The sequence below is a fragment of the Sphaerodactylus townsendi genome, linkage group LG02, assembly GCF_021028975.2.
Source record: "Sphaerodactylus townsendi isolate TG3544 linkage group LG02, MPM_Stown_v2.3, whole genome shotgun sequence".
NCBI classification, from domain to species: Eukaryota; Metazoa; Chordata; class Lepidosauria; order Squamata; family Sphaerodactylidae; genus Sphaerodactylus; species Sphaerodactylus townsendi.
Window position 1 is genome coordinate 49,865,430 of NC_059426.1, and position 23,391 is coordinate 49,888,820.

A 23,391-nucleotide genomic window follows, 5' to 3' on the forward strand; every position below is an offset into this window, starting at 1 on the left:
GAGGGATCCCCCTCTGGAGGCCACACTCCAGGTGTTTCAGGTGTGTCCTTGCTGTCATTCAGCGTCAGTAGGCCACCCATCCAAATATTAACTGGAGCGACTTTAAAAAGAATTATAGACAAACTGTTTTTTTTAATTGACTGTAATGTTTAATTGACTGTGAGTAAGTAACTTGTATCCATATTTAATAGGGCCACCTCTTTTTCTTGATGGCACATGTGGGGGAAAAGGTCATTTTCCTGTCAAATACCTCTTCATTTTTTACCAGATCATCGCAACTGTACAAAATGAATTTCTGGATACTGGTAGGTCAGTTGGCAGTGGGAAAGATTAACATAAGAGCAACCCAGCTGGATCAGACCAGTGATCCATTTAGTCCACTATCCTGTCTCACATATTTGCCAACCAGTTCCTCTGGTTTTGCCTCTTGGCACAAGGATACAGAGGCTGACGGCCTCTGAAAGTGGAAGTTCCGTTTGGTTACCAGGGCTAATTGCCACTGACAGGCAATTAGTCCGTGGACTCCAAAACAGATGAATCTATGGACTCCAAAGCAGGTGAGATCATTTACAACTGATACCTCAAATGTGCTCGTGAAGAAAATGCTAGCTATGCTGCAACGAGCTTCTTGGTTCAGCCAAAACAGTAAGAAAGTTTTGAAAGCAAGCCGATCAGATGTGCTGAGCTGCATCACCATCTAGTGGCCACACTTTAGTTTCAACTTTTATGTCGGTTCGTTGGGGGGGGGGGGGCAAGAAGTCCATCCAGACTCCCCACAGAAACACAGAACATGTTATAAGTGATGACACAGCATAGACATGGAAATGAGATAGAGAGGCTAATTCTCATAATTAAACAGCATAATGACAAAACTCCTCACTTCTTTAAAAAACAAATGAAACAATTGAATATAAAATAGGGGCTGTGTGCTATTTTTGTGCTTCCTTACCCTTGCCTAGCTCTTCCATTATAATTGCATTGACTCCCTGGAGAATTGCCTGTTAATTAATTGCCGATATGTATTTTCTGTTGGTTTCACAATTTAACCCTTTCTCTGTCACATAATTTTCCTATCTTCTCTCCATCCCCCTCCTTCCCTCCCTCCCTCCCTCCCTCCCTCCCTCCCTCCCTCCCTCCCTCCCATGCCAATAAAAGGCCTGATATCTCCAGGAACAATGATCACCAATGGTACTCTGTCAGTTCCCACTTGTAGTAAAGTGGACATTTCTCATGACTGTGGACAGTGAGTCACTTTTCTTCTGTCTCCTCAGTTTTGCTTCCTTTCAAATAGATGTTGCAGTACCCCATGTGGGGTCAATGTGGCAATTTAATGTACTTGGTTATGGCCATAATCCCTCCATCTAGATCAGCGTTTTGTTTTTGACACTGCCCACTGCCCACCCCAAATGCCTTAGGGAACGAGGACACTGTAGAAGGGACAGAGACTGAGGAGAAGTGCCTGCACTTTACATGGGCCATTTTCACCCAGCACAATTTAATCAAGTTACAATTGGTATTTTACAATCTGGGTCTATTTTATCACAATTTCTCCCTTCGCATGGCTGCCCATTTCTGTGAAGGAATCGAGTGAAGAGTAGATATGGCAGAACGGATGAGACTCTACTTACGTCTGCTGGCTACCCCATCCCTCTTCACTGTATTTTCATATTGGCTAGGATTTTGTTTCCATTTTCTCAGCTCCAGATTGTTACTGAACACAGCACCATATGTTTATAATCTTCAAAACAACCATTAACACCGAGTGTGGAAAGTATTTATTTTTTAAAAGGAAGAATGCAGTATGAAAATACACAAATTGAAATCTTTACAGATGACAAGCTGTCCTTATTACACCAGAGGCAGGGGAGATGCACAAGTATCTTTTAAGATTCCATCAAGAGGCTGTTCTCCTGTGCTGAGCAAGAATTCTGCCTCCCAGATAGCCAAGGACTTCCAGCCTATGTGGGCTCTTCTAAAACCATGCCATTCTGAGAAGAAAAGTCAGAGCCCCACACATTACCAGTGAACAGTCCAACTGCAATAAGTGAGCACAGTATCGTAGTTACAGTGCTGGACTAGGATCTCGGAGATTCCGGATCAAATCCCCACTCTGCCATGAAGCGTGATCCCCCTCTCCACCTAACCTACCTCACAAGATTGTTGGGGGAGGAGGAAGAGGACATAGTTAGGTATGCCACCCTGAACTCCTTAGAGCAGTGATAGCGAACCTTTTCAAGATTGAGTGCCCAAATTGCAACCCGAAACCCACTTATTTATCGCAAAGTGCCAACACGGCAATTTGACCTGAATACTGAGGTTTTAGTTTAGAAAAACTGGTTGGCTCCGAGGCATGTGTTACTTGGAAGTAAGCTTGGTGGTAGTTGGTGGCTTTTCTTTGAGGCAACCGTGCAACTCTTCCAATGGGTGAATCACGATCCTAGGAAGGTTTACTCAGAAGCAAGCCACATTGCCAGCAACCAAGCTTACTCCCAGGTAAAAGATCGCACTTCAGTTCTTCGCATGAAAATCAGTGGGGTTTAACAGTGCTTAACAGGGTTACCTACATTGCTTCCCCAAAACTAGGTCTTATGTTTAATGCTAATAATCAAGCCCAGCGGCCCAGGCCAGCCTAGATGTGTGTGGGGGGGGCAACTCTGTGCATGCCCACGGAGAGGGCTCTGAGTGCCACCTCTGGCACCCATGCCATAGGTTCAGCACCGCTGCCTTAGAGAAATTATAATTTTAAAATATATTAAATAAATAGACCTGTACCAGCTGGACCGGGGGCAGTCCCTGTTCTTTGGAAATTCTCACATATACATCAGAAACAAGCAATGCAAATGGTGCCCCCCTTTTGTACTTCACCAAATTCCAACAGAGTACATTAACAGATGGGGGCAGGGTTTGGTTCCCTGGCACACATGTTCTCGTTTGATTAAAAATAGCATCTACACATGAATTAAAGTGTTTGTCTGTGTTGCTCTGCCATCAGGGCTAAAACTAATGACAGAATGGGAAAGCAGATTTTTATTGTGATAAAGCATGGCTGCTCACTGTTTTCATGTAACATTGCAATCATTTAAAGAGATTATGGGTTTTTACGCATTCAGTGCTTACTTCGAGGTTGTGTAGTTTGCAGTGGATTTTTCCCACAGTTTTTGTTTGTTTGTTTGAATGGGAGTCTCCCGCTGTGATGTGTCCATAGATGAGCTGATCCACCATTTGACCAGCCCATGGTGGTGCGTTCCAGGTGTTCAGGAGCCATTCCGGGGTGGGGGCAAGCAACGCTGCAACAGGGGCAAAGGGCGCGCACGTGCCCCAGGCACAATTCCCCTTTGCTCTGCCCCTGCCTGCCCTCCCCCACTTCTGTGCTCTATCCAATTGAGAGCAACTGCTGCTGAGCAGGTGGGAAAAGCCAGAAAGACCAAAAAAACCCAAAGGAAGCAAAAAACATGTTGATTCCGTTGCTTTCCCCTGAAAAAGCGGCACTAACCAGTTTTGGAAACTATGGGGAGAGTCCGAACTGGGATTGTGATAAGCTCTGAACAGGGGGAAATATGTGCGTAACTGAGAATCCAACCCAAAGGGAATGTATGCTGAACGCAAAGGAGACCAAATGGACTCAATGGCCTGAGATTTCCTAGCTCATTTGATTTAGTGCAACTATGTCTGCTAGAGGGAGGGGACTGCCAAAAGCTTAGCCTTTAACTCTAATTGCCCTGGAAACTTCATTGAAAATGCAGCCCATACGCAAAGCAAATAAATAGCTAAAATGACACTGCAGCCTATCTGTCATTTGCAGAGAGGGAAACCTGAACATCAGTCAGTCTCTGTTTCCCCCTCCATCTCTGTAGTCCTGCCTATCCCATATGCCCAATATTTAATATTGCCTGGGGGCGGGGGGGAGGCAAACCATAGCATGTTTCTTTCCTTCCTATCTGTCTTGCCTGATTCCCAATGAATGCAATTGAAGCCTAACCACCTGGCACCTTTGCAGACAGATCCAAACATCAGTGTAGGAAAGCAAGAGCCATACTTATGCAGAATTTTTTTTTTGGGGGGGGGGGTCCATCCTTCTATAGCTACTGATTAGTAGAAAGTGAACAAGCTGAGCACAGAAATGCCAGTCAGGTTGATTTTGTTCCCCGTGTACCTAAATACGTGCATATCTGCTGATGCCAAGGCACTCTCTCTCCCCCTCTCTGCCCAAGCCACTTCAAATTAGCTGCCAAGTAAAGTGAAACCAGGTAGCAGTGAAGCAGAGCAAATCATCAGGCTATCAAATAACTGCTCTATAATACTGGGAATAATTTTGTTCCAAATCAGGACACTTCCAGGATTTACGAATGACCACAGTTCAGATTGCAATTTGAATAGTATACTTTTGACTGAACACCCATAGAAAAGAATTTTAACTGGAAGCGTCCCCACTTGTTACTGCAGTCGCATCATGGGATGAAATTATTAAATCTTCCTTCTTTAAAGGTACAGTAGCCTTGTCAGCATCTGGCTGTTATGATGTCCTCTTGTTCACATCTGGTTAAAGATACCAAAATCTACCAAAACTTGTACAGCAACCTTAATCAGAACACAATGAGTGCCATGTGCTCTGGGACAAAACATTCACTGGACTAAGAAGCTCAAGGTCATGAGGTCCAAAGACATAGCATGCACATCATTGAATTTATCCAACTATGTTTATGTGTACAGCCCTACACTTGGTTTCCTCTATGCTAACACAACACAAAGTTTGCAGTCTCCTTACACACAGTCACCATCTAAATATATTGATGATTTTTTACAGTCTTCCTTCATGAATTATCAGGCTCTGTTTTGTGAGTCCTGAACCTTAGAGGCAATATGAATCTGTACAAACCAGTGTTGATTGCATATTGTAGTAAACTGGGTACCTTTTAAGGCTAAAAGAATCTGCTAAAAATACACTCCACATCTTTTAAGTTTTCATACTTCACTCCTCCAGTCCTGAACAAGTTGCTTCACAACTTTACAAGTTAATTATCTGTAGATTTGTTTGCACCGTTTCTATCAAAACAGATGAAAATAGCCTCCTGGTGTTTCTACTATTATTAGGAACTGACCACAATCATGCTTAGATCATTTCTGAAAATAATCCTCCCATCTTTCTTGGTGCTGCACTCTGGCTGACCCAGAGCTTGTCGGAGCTGTTGCTTAAGACCAAGGGGTGCAGTGTTCATGAAGTCCTTTGTCCCTGTAAGGAAGTCAAGTGTATGACCTCCAGTGGTATCTCCATCAATAAAACATTCAGTGATATCCCAAACTGAAGGGAAATCATACACTTGGTATTTGACTCCCATTCCCTCCAAGACAACTTTGATGTCATCGGCCGTAATGTAATGGCCACTGTCAGTTGGGGGTAGACAGTGTCTGTATTTCTTCCATATAGAAGCCCATCCACTGTTACCTGTTGGAACACATCATATGGAATGGTTAATTTCTCTAAATCAGTGAGACTCTCTCAGTCACTGGAGGGATGCTTGTGATTCTTTGATATAGCATCTATGGATCTTCTGAGCACTGGTCTCCAATATGTCTTCTGAAACAAGTTGCTGGTAAGTGGCAAAGCTAATGGGCTTGTGGTTGACATGGGGTTGCCACCTTGAAACACCTGTCACCAGAAGAACAGGTAAGCTGCAAGCCTCTGTGAGGAGTAGGCCTCATGCCAGGAGTGGATGCAAAAGAACCATTTTGGTTGATGGTAACTGCAGATGTGAGTACCACTGCTGTAAATGTTATATTAAATTGAGGGAACTACATGGTGCTGTGGGTCTGTGCTTTGTTATTAGATGCATAACTTAATTGTAAATACTAGGTAACTTGGAAGCAGGAGAGGGATCGAGACAGGCAACTTTGTTCTCCTCCCTCCACACTATTATGCACGAACATGAAAAATCAGTCATTTTTGCTCTGTGTTTACTTCAAAATTGTCACATTGAGAGCTGCTCTTAGTCAGCTCACCCAAGCAAGCCATGCCCAGCAGATCAGCATAGAAGTAATGAGAAGTGACAAGGAGCAAATCAGAAGAGCTGGTCCAGACGCTGACCTTTTTTAAAGACAAGCTGGCACATCTATTCACTATCAGTCTTACTTGTGGGCAAATGCACCAGCTTGTTACTTGAAATGGAAAGCTTGCAAGGCACATGATGTCTATCCAGATGTTGAAAGAGAAACCGCATCAATGAACAAATCCAGAAGTCGGGCCTGAACCTGGGGCACCACTTGAGATGAGGTGTGAGCTAGCTCAGCTGTTACTGACATGTCAGACTAGATTGGATTAACCGCTGAATACGTGTGTCACATTGGAAAGGTAAGCAGACATAGTAGACAAAATGCAAGCACTATCATAATATATTACACATTACTCCCCATTATTCCATAACATAGAATACGTAACACAACGTGTTCTGCTTTTTACCTGAAGTTCTATATTTAATTCAGGCAACCATATGATCTACGGCACAGGTGTCAAACTCGTGGCCCTCCAGATGTTATGGACTACAGTTTGACACCTATGATCTACGGCATTAGTCCTGTTTTCAGTGAAGATGGGTGGCTGGAGCATTAAGAGCAGGTGACTTCACAATTCTTTTGTCATTGTTTTATTTACATATAAAAGATGCAAGGGTGTTAAATTCAGTAGCAACAAATTAAGAGTACAGGGCTGACAACTCTGCCTTGGCAAATTCTTGGAGAATTGGGGCAAAGTTTATGGAGAGGAGGCAGCTCAGCGGTGATCTGATGTCATTCTAGGACTTGCATTTCTCCTAGACTCTATGACAGGAGTCCCCAACATGGTATCCACCAACACTTTTCCTAGTACCCATCAAAATGGAATGGGGTTTTAGCTCAGAAGGGTTTCTGACGGATTTATAAAATGTTGAACAATTATTATTAGAGTCCCTGCCATTTTGTGCTTTGCTCCACATCTTGTGGCAGTCCTTTCAGGTTGTGCCACCACTCTGGGTCAGAATTCCAAAGGTGCACACAGACACAAAAGGTGCATGCAGGGTATGCATCATGGTACATAATTTGCCCTCCAAAGCTGCTAATTCCTCTGGGGAAATTTATCTCTGCAGCCTGGGGATCAGCTTTAATTCTGAGAGCATGTCAGGCCCCACCTTAAAGTTAGTAACCCTTTAAGAATTACCAGCAAAGAAAACGAAGGAAACAATGAATTTTAGTTCAAAAAACCCAGTCATTTCCACTCAGCTAATTAAAAACATGTAGAGAGAATACACAGGGAGTCAGTCCTTCCTATGTCAAATTGAAGTGTACTGAGCTAAGCACAAAGGTAAAGCCTAACTGTCAGCACAACATAAAATGTGACACAGAAGTTGTCAAAGGAGCCTTTCATAAATGGCATTGGTTCATCAGTTGTTGTTAGCCACTCTTGCGATTTTTTGTTACTTCAGTGACTGGAATGAATGTGGGTTTTTTTTCCATTTCAGATGTTCATTCATTTGCAAATGGATTCACATCTCTGCAGCAAAGCAGACGTTTCGTTCAAGCCAACAGAATCTGGAGCCTATTTAATTACTGCAGGAGAATCTACTTTAAAAAATATTCAATGCTTTTTTAAAAATAAAAGCCTCTTACCTGATAAAATTATAATGAGAAGTTTAGCATAACAATCTAGGCAACTGTGAAAAAACTTGATAGTATTTGCAATATTCTCCACGCGATACAGCATCTAAAAGAGACAATTGGCACTAAGGAAAATAAGCATATTGCTAACACTGTAAGTAGCACTAAGAACTTCTGACAATGAAAGCAAATCTGTGTCCCAGTTGCTATTACCCTCCACAGAGATGACAACAGGACAATTTCTAGTCCCATTCTCCAGAGTGGGGCACTGGAGAAAGGCCATATTAATGTGGTGGTCTGATAGTTGAACTGAGGGTAACATAGCATGGTGCTTTATGGGAACATTCTGCTATATCCTTATCATTGGACTGTTGCCATGAGCTTTAAAGCATTTGGGTAGAAGGAATGAAGAATAAGATGTCCCAAAGAAAACAGAGTGTACCCATGGTTAGCCAGTCCTCAGCGGATTCCGTATGGGCCAAAAACAGTGGTGTGAAAATGGTGTAAAATGGTGTAAAAGGGTTTACACCATTTTCACACCATTTTCACACCACTGTTTTTGGCCCATGCAGAATCCAGCTTCTTTTTAAAGTCACCAAGGAAACCAGAAGACATTTGCTGCTCAGAATGGGCTTCACTGAACAGGACTACAGAGTGTGGAGCTGCCCCTCCAGATTGTAGAGTTGAGCAATTTAATAATTTTGATAATGAGGTGAAGACTAAAATCAAGGAAACTGGTAACAAAAATAACCTAGGATTGAATCAATTTCCCTCCAACTTAGATGCCACCTTCAGTGTTGAGAGATTGAGGGACAGGGGTGCTGTGTGGTTTTTGGGCTGTATGGCCATGTTCTAGCAGCATTCACGGCCATACAGCCCGGAAACTACACAGCACCCCAGTGATTCCGGCCGTGAAAGCCTTCGACAATAAATTAAGGGACATTTGAGTAATTTTGTGCAGGGAAGTCCCAAATGACAACATTCAGACTGCACTTCCCATTAGTGGTGATCATGCTCCCCATTACAGTGGTGCCATTTTTTAAGATCCACCAAAGTAAGGCCACAAAGTTGTGGATGGCATTTGTGACCCATACAGCTACTGCCAGTGATGCATACAAAGAGAATGATTCTAAGCTTACCAGCCTCAGCTCCCTGTCCTCACCTCTACTCTTCACTCCAGTGGAAACAAAAGTGCAGGGTGGGAAGCAACATACAACCAGATGTGAGGCTGTAATGTTGTGTGTGTGATGTCCCTCCCCCTCATTTTTGCTGCTGCTGGAGCAAAGTCGTCTTACAACTCAAAATGATTCACTTCTCACTGTATTAATTCCTTTGAACGGGGAGTGATCAAGTCTAGTATGAATAAGAAGCTCTACTTAAGTGGGTCATCAGCAGCTCTTTCAAACTCATGAAAACCATGGAATTGATTCTGACTAATGATATAAAATGGTCCACCTGAATAGAAAAGCTGCTTTTCGGTTTCTGTCAAGCAACGCATATTTAGCATTTAACAAAATATATGCTGTCACCATATACGCTACATTGGGTTTTTTAATACTTCTCCCACACATTTGGTGCAAACATCTTTTACATTTCCATATCTAATGGCAAACCTGGCTGACCCCCATATGGGTGACAAAAGTCACAGTTCTAGAACACCCAGAAATGAGTCAGGAAAATTAAACAGGGGTATATTAAAAGCTAACTCACTTTTTCCAGCTAGGTTTTTGTGAATAAAAGTTTATTTCATCCCTTTTTTATTGCATTTCTTGCCCACTTGTTGTATTATGGTATGTCATGCCTTAAACAGTTTTATTTCCTCTACCCTAATCCTACTGCCCTGTTAACTGAAGTTTTCAGTTGGTATCTGATTGTTTTATTCTGTAATCCCCTTTGAGTCTCAGTAGGAAAAGTGATCAAGGAAGGAAGGAAGGAAGGAAGGAAGGAAGGAAGGGTGGGTGGGTGGATGGATGGATGGATGGATGGATGGATGGATAAAATGTTCACTCATTAAGAAGCTATATTTGTAGAAGTTAGACATCTCTATGTGCTTGAAAAACTGCTAGGAAGATATGAATAACTTAGTCAAAGGAGGAAATAATCTTCAAAAGCCAGCCTAATGAGGACTGAAAACATTTTTCAATAGATGGAATGGTGTATTACTTAAATGTGTAAGTGGGGAAAGGGAGTGCTCAGGTTCTTTGTAAATCCAGCAAATTGAAAACCATGAGTTTGTACTGCACAAACCAGGAAGGTTTATACAACTGATGCTGAATTTACCTGGATCAGGTGTATGAAGTCATATTTCTTTTCTACATTCCCTTCTTTTGCTTGCTTTTCATATTCCATGGAGGTCTGCTGGTGCCAGGTAAATGAGACATTTTTGAGATCAGGAGAATTCTTAATTGCCTCTGTTTATGAAAAAAAAAACACCAAACAAAATTCAATAAGGCAAAATGTATGTTCCAGTATCTTCTTTGGATAGTAATGCAATGCTATACCTTTGTATGCCAGAATATGATGTGGGTTGGGCTCTATAACTTCATTTGCAATGAAGGCTCCTGGATGCTGAGACTGGATTATTCTAATCATTTTCAAGTCTTGTTCCCCTACACAATAAATATACATGAAATCTTATCAAAAATCTTGCTTTTTTGAAGTCACAGTTTTTTGCTTAACTTACAGCATAGCTTTGGAAGTTACACACAAGGACCATCAGCCACTTCCGTAATATTCACTTCTAGAGTGGTTTCTGTGTGTTTTATTAAAATGTTGTTCTGACATCTGTGTTGACCCATACTGATGGAAGTGCATCATTTTGGGATTACAAAGAAGGGATATCAAATTTATTAAATAAACTGTTAACCTTAAAGTAAAACAAGACTGCATTGCTGGAGTAAAAAACTTTCTAGACTTGCTTGTTATCAGGAGCAACTCACTCAAACAAAAAGCATGAATGGAATATTGCAAAATGTTAGTTAAAAATTATTCTTTACCTGTGCCACTTCCCACACCTAGCACACTGATAGTAGATTTTCCATTTCCAACACTGAAATTATAAGCATTTATTATTAAAGTATTTTGCAGTTTAGTTTATTCACCTGCATGTTATTGTTATTAGTGCACTGACAAAAAAATCCGAGAACTTTGGGTAGGAAAATATGTTATGTGCGTTCCTCCAAATTCATAGCATAGTTTACTTTTTGCATTATGAGAAAGACTCTGGAAATCTACATGGCCACCCTCAGTGATGATGAGCTAAAGAACCTGTTTTGTGACCTGCTAAACCTAACACAATTTGTGACCCGCTAAACCTAACATAGCTCACAAGATATATATGGTGTCTCATTTTAAGAATCACTGATATAAATAGGCAAGATTTTAAAAAAATTTTTATTAGATTTATGCTTCACCCTTTCCAACTGAAGTTGGACTGAGGGCAGCTTACACACAGGTGAAAACACTGTGGACAAATTTAATATTTTCAATTAATCAACAATGCTCTGCTATGGCTGGATCAGTGTTTAAGAAGATGTTATCATGTTTTATAAGGGTCCTTAAAACTTGAATTTCACCAAAATTAAGATGGCAGCCTTAAGTGTTTACCTGGGAATAAGGCCCATTGAACTTAATGAAACTAGTTGTTGAGTTGGATTCAGCCTATGAAGCTTATTTCCATTTTGAACAGTGCTAGATAAAAATTAAATATGGTGGTATAGGAATCAAGTTAAAATATCTTCCTGACACAAACTGACTAGTAAAGAGAGGAAAATGAAGAACATTTGCTGATGAAGTAGATAATTTTAAATTAATTTAACAAATCTTTAGCTTTCACATACAAATAAATACATAAATAGATGAAGGTAGATACACCCTCCCCTTCATTTCAACTGAATCCATGAAGGTGATTTACAGCCATTAGAAAAATTGACCATTCCTTGAAGCAGTGGCATTGTATGACATCTTTTCCAAACATTGTGAAATGGTTCCTTACCTGGCTACTATATTTGGCAGTTCCGTTTTATTGAACTGGTCCATGCACTGGTGTTCAGTTGAATGGTCTAAGAATGACTGAAAGGCCCTTGTGTATTCCTCTGCTCTAAGGCTTCTCATGGAGGGCGTCACACAGATCTCTTTGGGAAGCAAAACTGTATTGGTATTTGTTAATAGCGGGAGAGAAAAATCATTATATCACATAATATGATGGAGAACTTCAGTCTTATTGAGAGTAGAAAAACCCAGCAGATGAGGTTATGCAAAAGCGTATTTGAGAAGCTCCAGTGGAATCAATAAAGCAAAGCTTGTTGATGGAGGACTGTCAAGGAGCTGTGATATTTGACATTTTTTATGTCATTGTACACTTTTTGGCACACTGCTGATTTCCAGGAGCAAGTAACCTTACAAATTTATCGATTAGGCCAAAACTATTAATGTAAAGATATACATCTGACAGTAGACCTTTACTTGGCAAGTTTTTTATAGGCTTATTTAGCCAGTGCTACCTAGCAACTGACAAACTGTAAATGTGACTTGATGAACAACCCGCTCTTTGAGTTACACTGACTAGACAACTGTAAGATTACTCATAAATCCTCCCTGCCTGGTGCAGCTCCAAGTTATGCTGGCATAGTGAAGTTTATACCAGCATACCTTTAATCTAACGTACCCTGTCATAAAAAGTGTATGTTAAATGTGCAGAGTTGGAAGTTGGATAGGAAAAGAGCAGCTTTGTTGTCATCCTAGTTCTCCTCTGCCAATGTAAAGTTATGCCAGCAAAAGAGCTAGTGTGCCAAAATACACACCTATTTGAACCACAGGCCCATTTTGCATGGAAGGGCTACCCTGGGGCTGTCCAATGTGCAGTAGTGCTGGGATTTGGCAAGTGCCAGTCACACAATCCAGTAATGAAGGAGTTAATTGTTGCATGCTAATTAGTTAGAGATGTCAGAAGTCAGTGACCAGGTAATTGATACCTATTGGTCTAGCAGACTTGGGGTGGACTACATGCAGTTCTGCATGTAGGCTTTAGGTATGTGTTCTTTGTTACACTCTGCTCATGCTCAGTAGATTGTTAGCCATGTGATAGTCAAGTAGCAAGCTGGCCGAAGGAGCTGGCTAGATAGAGATATATTTACTTGTTTTCTATCCAAGTTACCCTTCCCCATTTTTATAGCTAGTAAACTTTATTTTCAGTAAGCAACTGTCTCTGAATTTTTATTGCATGTACAACAAGTAGGCTTGTAGTGGGGTCTCCTCACATTTCTCTGTTTACATGTGAGGAGGCAGCCCACAGTCTGCAGCACCATTTGTCTGCTGAACTCTGCCAACTCTCAGTTCCTGATTCTCTTAACTTCACCCATCAAATCAGCCTTAAAGGCACAGATCTCTTCCCCTCCACTGTCCTCCCGCCCTCTTTCTCTCTTCCTGCCGCTGCTCCTGCAGCAGGGAAGAGAGAGGCTTGTTTTAAAAGAAAGGTTAGTTTGGGGATGGTGGAAGCAGAGTGGAGGAGGTGGGGTGGAGCCAAAAAGAGATCCTGCTTATACTATTCCTTTTGAAATCTCTGTGTTATTATTATATCAAGATATTGATATCTCAATATAAGCATTTAGAGGAAGCTGGCAACATGAAAGGGGGGTGAGGAGGAAAGTATGGACGGCAGGGTGAAGCTAGGTAGGCTGGCTGTGGGCAGAGGGAACTTGTCCAGGGCAAATATGTGCTCACTGGCAAATCTGTTTTGCTCTGGCAGTGAAGCAAATCAGAGTTGTGCTAGAAGTGGGTCTTGCTTGCCACAGAGAGAATGGAAAGTGAAAGCAGGATTTCAGAAAATACATCCATGCAAGGAATCTTGCTATGGCAGACATTTGCCCTCATTCTGCAACAGACACATTGTGGATAATTGGCTAGAGAGAGCTCATTCCTCTTCAGCCAAGTGTAGCACAGTTCTAGGCATGCTCCAACCTCAGCAAGGGAACAAAATGCCTGTCATGGGTAACATCTGTTACAGCTGCTTTCTACTGTATGCACTGTCACCATGTTCCTCTTGCCTTTTCACAGCAACCAAGCAGCCACCCAGTGCTTACTAATGGAAGGCCACTCCTTACCCCCAATGAAAGCAAACATAGAGGAGTATCAGTTACAAGAAGGGATATGCTAGCAGTGGTTCTTATACAGGGGTTATCCCATGTTTATGTTGGGGCAGGATTGTGGTATCTAGGGGAAATGATTGCAATATGAAATTTATAAAGTTCAGCTTTATCCTGCATGGAGGTACAGGAATGCATGAAACTTCATCCATCATTGACTTTCATTCAGCATTCAAAGGCATAGGAAACATGAAGGAACAAAAGAACAGCAACCCCTATTCCCCTGGCAGGCATTTCATTGATGTTTAATTAAAAACAGTGTGTATTTCTTTCAGCAGTTTGATATCTTTGTGTTATTTTTATGACTTGCTTTTTGCATTTTGTGATGTTTCCATTCTGCCACGTGTTGAGTGGTAGGTTCCAAGCAGTGGTAATCTAGGGCACGGCAAAATTGATTGGTGGCTGCTATTCATGGGAGATGTCTCTGGGGACATGGTTCTGATTGCTGGGCGATAACAGAGTTGCTTGTGATGCTGCGAGATTAGCTGTCGATGTTGCCATGCTGCCTTCCCGTCCTACTGCCAGTCCTGTGCTTCTGGCTTTGAGGCTGGGGAAGCAACTAATTGCTCTGATAACAGTTCTGGATCAAAGAGCTGCCTTGCCCATCATGTAGACATTTTTTTCCCAGATAAAATTAAAGCAAACAGATTAAAACAAAATGAACACTTTAATTAATTTTCAGAAGTACCTGAATCGTCTAAAGAGTTCAACAGCACATCTGTTTCAAAACTCTCGCTTTTTGATTTCCTGTGACAAAAAAAGAGAGAAGAATTGTCGAGAAGTCCGAATAACCACCTCCCTGTTCTTCTGCTGCCAGTGAAAGCAGCCCACAGTTATCCTTTGAACCCTATAACTGGGAATATGTGCTCATTGGCATACCTGGCATCAGCTTCATGAGCGGTCCTAACTAGAGGCAACCTGGATCCATTCATGGGACAAAATCCTTTGGGGAATACTCCAGCCCTTAAACAGCCATCTGTAATTTGGTTTGGCTTGGCTTTGCAGAATCTGAATCAGGAATGATAAATGTATTGTTAAGGCTAATTTAGATCATCATTTGCTAGACACTCTTTGAAACGAAAACTTAGACTGGTTAAGTATTTGTAATCAGCCCTCTGAGATTCTGCCATTTCCTTGCAACATGGATGACAGGCCTCTCAAAAGAGGCAGATTTTGGTGGTATAGTTCACTGATCAGATTAACAATACCATTTTAGTATTCAAAGGTACAGTTAGCTACATATAGTGCACAACATATAGACATGCTTTGGTCTGTCTAGGCTGATATTTTCAATTCTGGCAGTTTCTCCAAGGATTGAAACAGGGATCTATCTCCCCTGAGATCTTTTTAACTGGATAAACTGGGATTTCAGTCTGGGATCTTGCACATGAACATTGTGTGCTCTATCGGTAAGCTGTGGCTCTTCCCAAACAAAATCTTCCCAAATAAAGTTAGTAGTTTGAATATATATTCAGTCCAGCACATTAGCTAATATGCTGTTACAAAAGTCACTGATTTCATACCAACATTCAAATAAGCCTTTCATTTCCATAACTCCAAGCACTAAATAGGTTTAAAATAGGAAGATTTTACATTGCTTACAAAATGTGCTATTTTGAATGGGGAAAAACAAGATGGCAAAGGATTGAGTATTGATTGGTTCTGGTGGGTTTTCTGGGCTGTGTGGCTGTAGTCTGATGGGCATTGAGTATTGAGTTTCTTCACTCAGCTTACAGTACTGCTATGTTGTTTCTGATTTTTTTTGAAAAAAGAAAAAAGAAAGACAGATGCAACTGTGTTTCTTGTAAGTTTGTGTCTTCACCTACCTTTGCTGGCAGCTGAAAAATACTGAACATATCACCTCAAACACTCGCAATGCTCTCTGAATCTTGCTAATTCACCTGGTATTGTCCATTCATTTTTCAAGCCACTTTTTAAAGCCATAAAAAAATTAAAATTGGCTTTTTTGTTAGTTGTTAATCCATGGACAAAACCATAAATACCCAGGGTGTTGGAGTCAGTGCATAAAACTAAGCACAGAGAACAGTTATTGCATTCCAATGGATTGAATGACAGACATCAACATCCCTCCAAAGACCCTGGGTGGTGCCAGGGAAGGTACCCCGTCCAAAATTCAGTTCACTGCAGGTAACACTGCCCTGTGTAACCTTCCTCCTAATGGTTTTGGAGTGTTTGTGAAACCTTTCACTGATACAGTTTTGCAAGATGGTGAGCAATCCTTGTTGATACACAATGTAGCCTTCTCTGATGTGGTAATTAAAGTTGTTGATAATATTAATAATCATATATCAACAAAGCAAGTCTCCATCTTGAATCAGCTATCCAACACACAATCAGTACTCTCTCCTCCTGTGATAGTATCTTGCTGAAATCAGAATGATTCTTCACATATCTCTTACCTTTTCACCTTTGCCACTGGCTCCATGTTGTCTGTGGGCCTTTCGCATGCTCTTTCCTCCTTTAGTATGACAGTCTGGTTCACCTCTGGTTTATATACTCCAGCTGAATGTCAGTATACGAAGTACAGTATTCAAGTGCGGTTGGCCTTCTCTCACTCTTTACCAGTCCTTCTCTGATTTCCCCACATCTATTTCAAAGCGATATCTGCTTTGAATCATCAGTGCTAAAGGTTACAGGCAGATTCGTCTCTTAAGGTGATACGTTCATCTGTTACTGTCACTGTATGCCTAGCCCACTGAGGACCCGTAGTATCTGAGAATGTCCTTCCTCACACCTGTTATCACTCCCCCACAAACTGCTTGAATTAGTATGCTCTGGAAGAAATTTGATCTTCACAACATGGATAACTGATGAAATCATAATGTTAGAGCCCTCTGTAATGCATTTAAGAGACCTGGCACATAAAGTGTCTGGAGAAAGAGATGACATTTCAAAGGGGATACAGAACATACCATTTCTCAGTTCTGTGCAACACCTAGCTCACTGTAGGTACTAAATATAGACACAACAATTGTGGGTACTACATATACAACGAGCAGATAGTACAGGATGCAGCATTCGTAGCAAGCAGCATAGTATAGCTTGCTGTTAATACTGGGCAAAGACTAATGTTGAAATATGTGAACAATAAGTTACATTAAGTGCACTGCACTTACCATTCTCTGATCCACTTCTGCTGGGTTCTGGGGTGTCCAATTATCAGCAAGCAACAGTGTGTACATAACCGAGTGATAAGCTGCTTGTCTGTAATGCATATATATCTCAGATTACCTCTTAATATAAACTGTTGTGACAGTGTAAAGTAACACTGTTTCAATATATTCTCATTTGTAAGTCGCTTGACAAAAAACTGTAGAGTTACCATGCACCAAAAAACTCTTTCAACAGCAGCAGCAACCTCTGTTACAGTCAGCTGATTTCCCAGCTGCTATCTGAAATGACAAAACAGTTTCCTTGGAGAGCACTGAAGTCCTGGGAATTCATTGCTCATACTTTGCCTTGCAGGGTCTGTGCATTTGTCCTCTAAGGCAGGGGTAGGGAACCTGCGGCTCTCCAGATGTTCAGGAACTACAATTCCCATCAGCCCCTACCAGCATGGCCAATTGGCCATGCTGACAGAGGCTGATGGGAATTGTAGTTCCTGAACATCTGGAGAGCCGCAGGTTCCCTACCCCTGGGTTAGTCGATTCAATAAAATAGAGTTTTTTCAGATCTTGGGATGAAGTTAGTCCCAGGAGGCCTCAATGGAAAAGACATCTAAGTGGTGAGTTTCATCTCAAAAAAATGTAAACTGATTTACAAATTAGAGGTAGGAACTGCTGACAGAGGATAAGAACAGCTGCTTTGAGAAGGCACAGTACTGAAAAATTAACACATCTGACCAGTTCAGTAAATGATTTGCTCCTTTCAGGAGTAAAATATGAGCCCAAACAAGGTCCCACCATGCACAACTGGTTCTCAGAAAATATAAAAATATTAATGTAAAAAATGGAATGTCACTAAGGAAGCATAACGAATATGACCACTACTTTTTTTCCATTGACTGTTAAGTCAGAAATGTTGTCTTTTAGAAATCTAAATTAGAAATTTATTAACCAAGATCAGATCTAAAAAATGGCTATTCATAAATATCAGAAATGCTGTAAATTTGAACAAAATCAGACCACGGGAGCTCCACTGACCCGTGGACACTGCTTTGTCTTGCCCTCTGAGATGTCTAAAAACCAGTAGGCATACCACTCCCCCAGCCTTCCCAACCCTCAGTGGGTTTTTTCTCTCCCTTTTTGGTGCACCACTGCTACCTTTGTAGGAATTACCTACTGAGACAACCAGAGCTCCTAGCTTCCCTTCTCTGCATCTTTTCTGCATTACATTCCCCTTTCTGCATTACATCTCAGCTTCCCTTCTCTGCACCACATATAGATAACCCCTTAGAGCAGGGGTAGGGAACCTGCGGCTCTCCAGATGTTCAGGAACTACAATTCCCATCAGCCTCTGTCAGCATGGCCAATTGGCCATGCTGGTAGGGGCTGATGGGAATTGTAGTTCCTGAACATCTGGAGAGCCGCAGGTTCCCTACCCCTGGACTAACCAGATTTCTCAGCTTCCTTTTTGCAGAGTCTGTCATTCTCCACATCCACTGAAGTCTCACTCATTCCTTTTCTTATCTGAGAAACACACCCTACAATAATTCTCCCTATGAAGTTCCTCTTACTTTCCTTTAAAATTCTTGTTGCCAAGAATCTAAGCTTTTGCATAAATGGATTCCCAGGTCTATAAAGAGCAGCGAAGACCATCAGCTATTTTTATGAATGGAAGAACAGGGGAGATAACTGTCCCTGCCTAACAGGAAGGCAGTTGCTAAGGTGCTGACCCGGGAAGAATGTTTCCTGAGGGTAACTGAGGACCTGCTGACTGACAATAACATTCTAAGTTACAGTCAGTACATTTCCATGCCAAATGTTCATGGCAGAGCAAAGATTCAAAGCCAGATAGTCCCAGATCCTAATTCAACACTGTACTAACTGTACCACTCTAAGGCACTACAGTTTGAAGTGAAAGAGTCCACACAGATGTTAACCCCATCCGTGGAAATCAAGCCTTAATGTGATCTCATAGCTGTGATCTGATGTGCTCCTACAACATTATGGGGGAGAAAATCATGCCTTCTCCTTTTGAAGGTCATCCCTCCAAACAACAAACAACTGTCACATTCTCCAAAATGTTTTTCCTTAGCTCAAACTATAACCAGCAGTCCAAACAGGCCCAATTTAAGTTTTTCCTATGTTGAGAATAAAAAAGTTTGAATTTATATCCCCCCTTTCCCTCCTGTAAGGAGGGGCTTACAAATGCCTTTCCCTTCCTCTTCCCACAACAGACACCTTCTTGTGAGGTAGGTGGGACTGAGGCCCTTTCCGCACAGGCCATATACGGCGCCCTGGGGACGGCAAAAACACCGTCCCGAGGGAGCCGTTCGCACACGGGGCGAGGTTTTCAGAAAACGGCGGCTTCGAGCCGCTGCCATGCGAATGCACTGGACGACCACACACACGGTAGGTGGAGGGCTCGAAGGCGCCCTCCCCCCCTTTCGCCCTTTACCTACCGTGTCTGTGGCCGTCCAGCGCGTCGCCGAGGCCTAGGGACACGCCCCCTGCCCTGCGACGCTGGAGCACTCGCGCAGGGCAGGGGGGACGTGTCCCCAGGCCTCGGCGATGTGCCGGACGGCCACAGTCACGGCAGGTCGGCCGGGCAACAGTGCTCCGCGGCGCCGTCTTCCCTGCTGTTTCTGGGACCGTTTGTGCAAACGGTCCCAGGGGGGTTGGGTCGGCGTTGTATACGCCAACCTAACCCCAATCGTGGCCGTGCGGAAACAGCCTGAGAGAGTTCTGAAGAACAGTCACTAGTCCAAGGTCACCCAGATGGAATGTAGGAGTGGGGAAACAAATCTGGTTCACCAGATAACAGTCTGCAGCTCATGTGGAGGAATGAGGAATCAAACCCAGTTCTTCAGATTAGAGTCCACCTGCTCTTAACCACTATGCCACGCTGGCTCTAAACTTCCTTTATTTAGCTCCTTTATTTGTATGCTTCTCATTCCACCAGTCCAAGAAGTTATTCAATGTAGTTGGGTGGAAACTGCACATCATCAATGATGCCACAGAAGCAGCAATTTTGTGCCAGGGGAGACTAAGCCAAACTGCCCCAGTTTTGAAGAAACACCAGAAAGATTCTATGCTTGGTGAGAACAGAGAACAAAATGCATTTGACTGGTCTCCAGTGGGAGATTGTCTCTTTAATGAGCTCAGTTACTGGACCACTTGCTGCATTTGCTCTATAGCCACAAAGGGAGCAATGAGGCATGAGTCATATTCATCACAATTTCCTCCTGTTTGTCTATAACAGCTGACTGTTGGACACTAGTTGCCTCTGCTACAGTAACCGGAACCATGTCATCAACTGACTCTGATTTATTTGCCTTATAGCCAAGAAAAATATTAGGTCCTTTAGGGAGCTGCAATGTCAAGCAGAGGGTCAGTCTCAGATGCATTGCCCTGTATTGATTTGAGATCATAAATAGCATGATTGGCTTGGGAGGAGAGAGAAAAAGAAGAGGGAGCTGGTTTGGAGAGAGAGAGAGGGAGACAGAAAACAAGGGGGGAAAGGCAGAAAAAAGAAGGACTAATAGAAATAAGAAGGGATGATAACAGTAGCAATGACTGAAATGGGGAAAAAGAGATAGAAATAGAGAGTTAGGGAAAGACAGTAGCATGAGGAGGCAATGGTGACACAAATAGGATAAGTTGCTTGATGATTCCCACTTGTATCTATATATTTTATTCACAAGTGTGCCTCTATCTGCCAATTCCTAAATATGCTGATAGATGGCACGCATAACCCAAACAGATGTTTCCCTTTAAAAAAAAGCATTATCTGTGCATGTATAGACAATTCACTTACCTTTTGAACTGCCAGCAACTGCCACTATTAGAGATCCTCTCTGGGCCTGGCTGCCATGTCAGAGGAGCTTCTCTGTGTCCAGCCAGGGTGGTGGATGCTGGGAACTGTTTCAGGCTCAGGTCCCTTGTGCACGGGCAAAGTACAGTGGGTTGCAGTTGGGGTTAAGCAACCCGCATTGCCGTCCGGGTGTTCGCATGCCTCCATGCAGCCAGCGAACGGAGTCTGCGGAGGGGTGCCATTGCACCTTCGCACGGAGGTGCATTTTTTTCACTCACCTCCCTCTGCTATGAAGCCAGGCAGGCATGGACCTCCACAGCCATGCTGCCGTCCCTGTGCCCCTCCGTAGCTATGCAGCAGAGAGGCAGGGACTGGAGAGAAAAGGGGAAGCGAGGCCAAGTAACGTGCTTCCCAGGGCAGCTCGCTCAGCAGCGGCTGCAAACCAAATACCTGCCTGGTGAAATTATGAAAGAAATAAAATAGAGGATAAGAAAACAAGCAGGGTGGCAACAAGCAGTGAAAGATATGGACTAAAAATACGCATCCCTGGTGACCAACAGACAAGGCTCAGACTGTGAGGACCTCCAAGGGACCTTTGAGCAGGAGGGGAGTTCATCATCTGTAGTCCAAAGTTGTGCAGTTCATTATCCCACATATGGGAAACAAACCTAGTCGACACCTGAAAAAAGAATGAAATGGTCGAATTCTGAAAGTGAGTCAAAAAGCAGTATCGCTACAGAGTGAAAAGGAGAAACATGGGTACGTTGCAACACACTGACTGGCTCTATGGTAGTTTAGCAAACAAGGACACTCAACAGGTACAGCATTGCCTTCAATGGTACATTGGAGGGTAGGAGGCTGAAGGTGAAAAAGGACACTCAGGCAGCTCCATTTTCCAACAGAGGGAGTTTGGATGCAATCCCAGCTGCGAATGGATAAGATGACCAAGCAACAGCCATGTGGGCTGTCTGCCAAATGCCTTTTCCCAGAAGAGATAAGAAGCGTGACCTGCTCCTTCCCTCCCTGCCTCCAACGTCAGTAATAGACAGACGGCACTATTCACATGAAGTCTATTTTACCTTACCCTCTACACAGTCGGTTGCCAAATCCTGTCACTGACAACCCCACTGGTTGGACAGCCAGCAGCTATATGCTGGTTGATGTAGTCAAGGGCACAAACATTTTAACACTCTGAGAACTTTCTGCTCAGGCACTCCAGTCCTTTGCAAGAGCAAAGGCTGCTGGAGTCACATAAATAGTAATTGGCACTATTGTTGCTGAAGCACAGTCTTGTCCCTGGGAAATGGGACAAAGGAAAGTCTTCCTCGCTTTCAGGTACAGTGGGAGGATCTTTGCATCAAGCGACTGCTCCTAATTGCTCCATTTCCCCGCTTGTTAGCAAATTCCCTTGTACTCTCAGAATACTAAGCATTTCACCACCTCTAAATTTGATCTTAACCTTTTTTAAAAAAAATACTGTGGATTAGCAGATCGCTTTTCTGAAAGTTGGATTGAATTTATGTTTCAGGTAGACTTTCAAAGGTGTTCTGCACAGCATCAGGAATCTGAAATGGTTCAGACAGAGTGGGGAAAGGGATTAGACGAAGGGAAGGCTGAGATAATAAGATAAAAAGCTCAGCAGAATAATTACAGCAAAGTGGTGGAGTAAGTAACTCACTCAGACTGGGGAGAAACGATTTCTAGTGAAAATAGGAGCAGATTAATGGGTTAATGGATTAATGAGACACGAGAATCAGCGTTCTCCTTCTGGAAAGAATCATGGTTTCTCTACAGCCAGCGCTAAGCACAATTGATTTCAGTGAGCGAGAGAGAAAGAGAGCTGAGTGCTTGCTGAACTCTTCTGCTGAAATCAATAGATTTTCAAAGTAATTACCTGGGGTATGTTTACTTAATTATTTATTTGACTTTTACCCTACCCTTTCTGACAAGTCAGACTCAGGGTGGCTTCTGTGACAAACACCCATAGGGGAGGTGGTTTCAAGTGATAGACAGCCCGGAAATGGTTAATTCCTGCTCAGTCCTGATTGGCTATGGGAAATTGCCTGGGGGTAGAAAAAGAGGCAGCAACAGTCCTGAGAGATCTTTCTGGGGAGAGTCCCAGGAAGGGAGACTCCAAGAAAGGGGTCTGAGCCCAAAAACTTGACAGGGCTACAAAATAAATAAAATTAGGGTGACCCTAGGAACGTGTCATTGGGGGTTGCTTACTCTCCCTAAAGGGGAGGTCTCCTAGATATGGCTGCAGGAAAGTGCCTGAAGGAAACTGATCAGTTTTGAAGTGGAATACCAGTTCCCTGAGGGGAGAGCTGTGACCCTTCTTGGTATAAGCCAGTGGACACGGGGATTCTAGGCAGGGACACAACCAACTCACCTTTGAGCATAGGACCATTTGAGAGCCTAAATACTACTTTGAATGACAATACATACTTCTGTTTTTTTGTTATATGTTTATGTGTTCCTCAACCCTACTAAGGGAAGTTTAGCTTTACTGTTTATTTAAATAAAATCTTTTGTTGTTGTGCTGTATGGCAATATGGGCTCTGGTGCTGATTATTCCGGAGATACTCAAAGGAAAATGGGGAATAATTCCGGAGGAGATAGCTCCTCCGTTTTGGGCCTTGTGAAAGGGGAATTATTGTCCCCCCATCCCCCCCCGCTCGGTTGTTGTGGG

General features: G+C 42.7%; 1 protein-coding gene across 3 annotated transcripts; it reads right to left on the reverse strand.

Annotated features, from left to right (window-relative positions):
* Positions 1–1,760: 1,760 nt before the first annotated feature.
* On the reverse strand, positions 1,761–16,427 carry LOC125425702 (carnosine N-methyltransferase 2-like). Of its 3 annotated transcripts, none has more exons than XM_048483235.1 (9): positions 16,187–16,422; positions 14,646–14,774; positions 14,455–14,513; positions 11,618–11,771; positions 10,620–10,672; positions 10,125–10,232; positions 9,904–10,034; positions 7,636–7,729; positions 1,761–1,988 (listed from the first exon to the last, which is right to left on the reverse strand). In XM_048483235.1, exons 1-9 carry the CDS (start codon positions 16,210–16,212, stop codon positions 1,849–1,851), a joined length of 894 nt encoding a protein of 297 aa, XP_048339192.1. In that variant the 5' UTR covers positions 16,213–16,422; the 3' UTR covers positions 1,761–1,848. The 3 variants fall into 3 exon arrangements, with proteins under 3 accessions (XP_048339192.1, XP_048339190.1, XP_048339191.1); XM_048483233.1 differs by lacking the exon at positions 1,761–1,988 and adding an exon at positions 4,426–5,443 and having other exon boundaries at positions 16,187–16,427; XM_048483234.1 differs by lacking the exon at positions 1,761–1,988 and adding an exon at positions 4,426–5,443 and having other exon boundaries at positions 11,618–11,756; positions 16,187–16,426.
* Positions 16,428–23,391: the final 6,964 nt, after the last annotated feature.

Excerpts from the sequence above, each read along its gene's own strand:
- LOC125425702 (XM_048483233.1), bottom strand. The coding sequence starts at position 16,212 with ATGGAGCCAGTGGCAAAGGTGAAAAG. Across the intron at positions 7,730-9,903 it reads ACTTCATACACCTGATCCAG|ATGCTGTATCGCGTGGAGAA; the intron begins GTAAATTCAGCA and ends TGTCTCTTTTAG. Across the intron at positions 5,444-7,635 it reads TCTCATTATAATTTTATCAG|GTAACAGTGGATGGGCTTCT; the intron begins GTAAGAGGCTTT and ends GTGTTCCAACAG.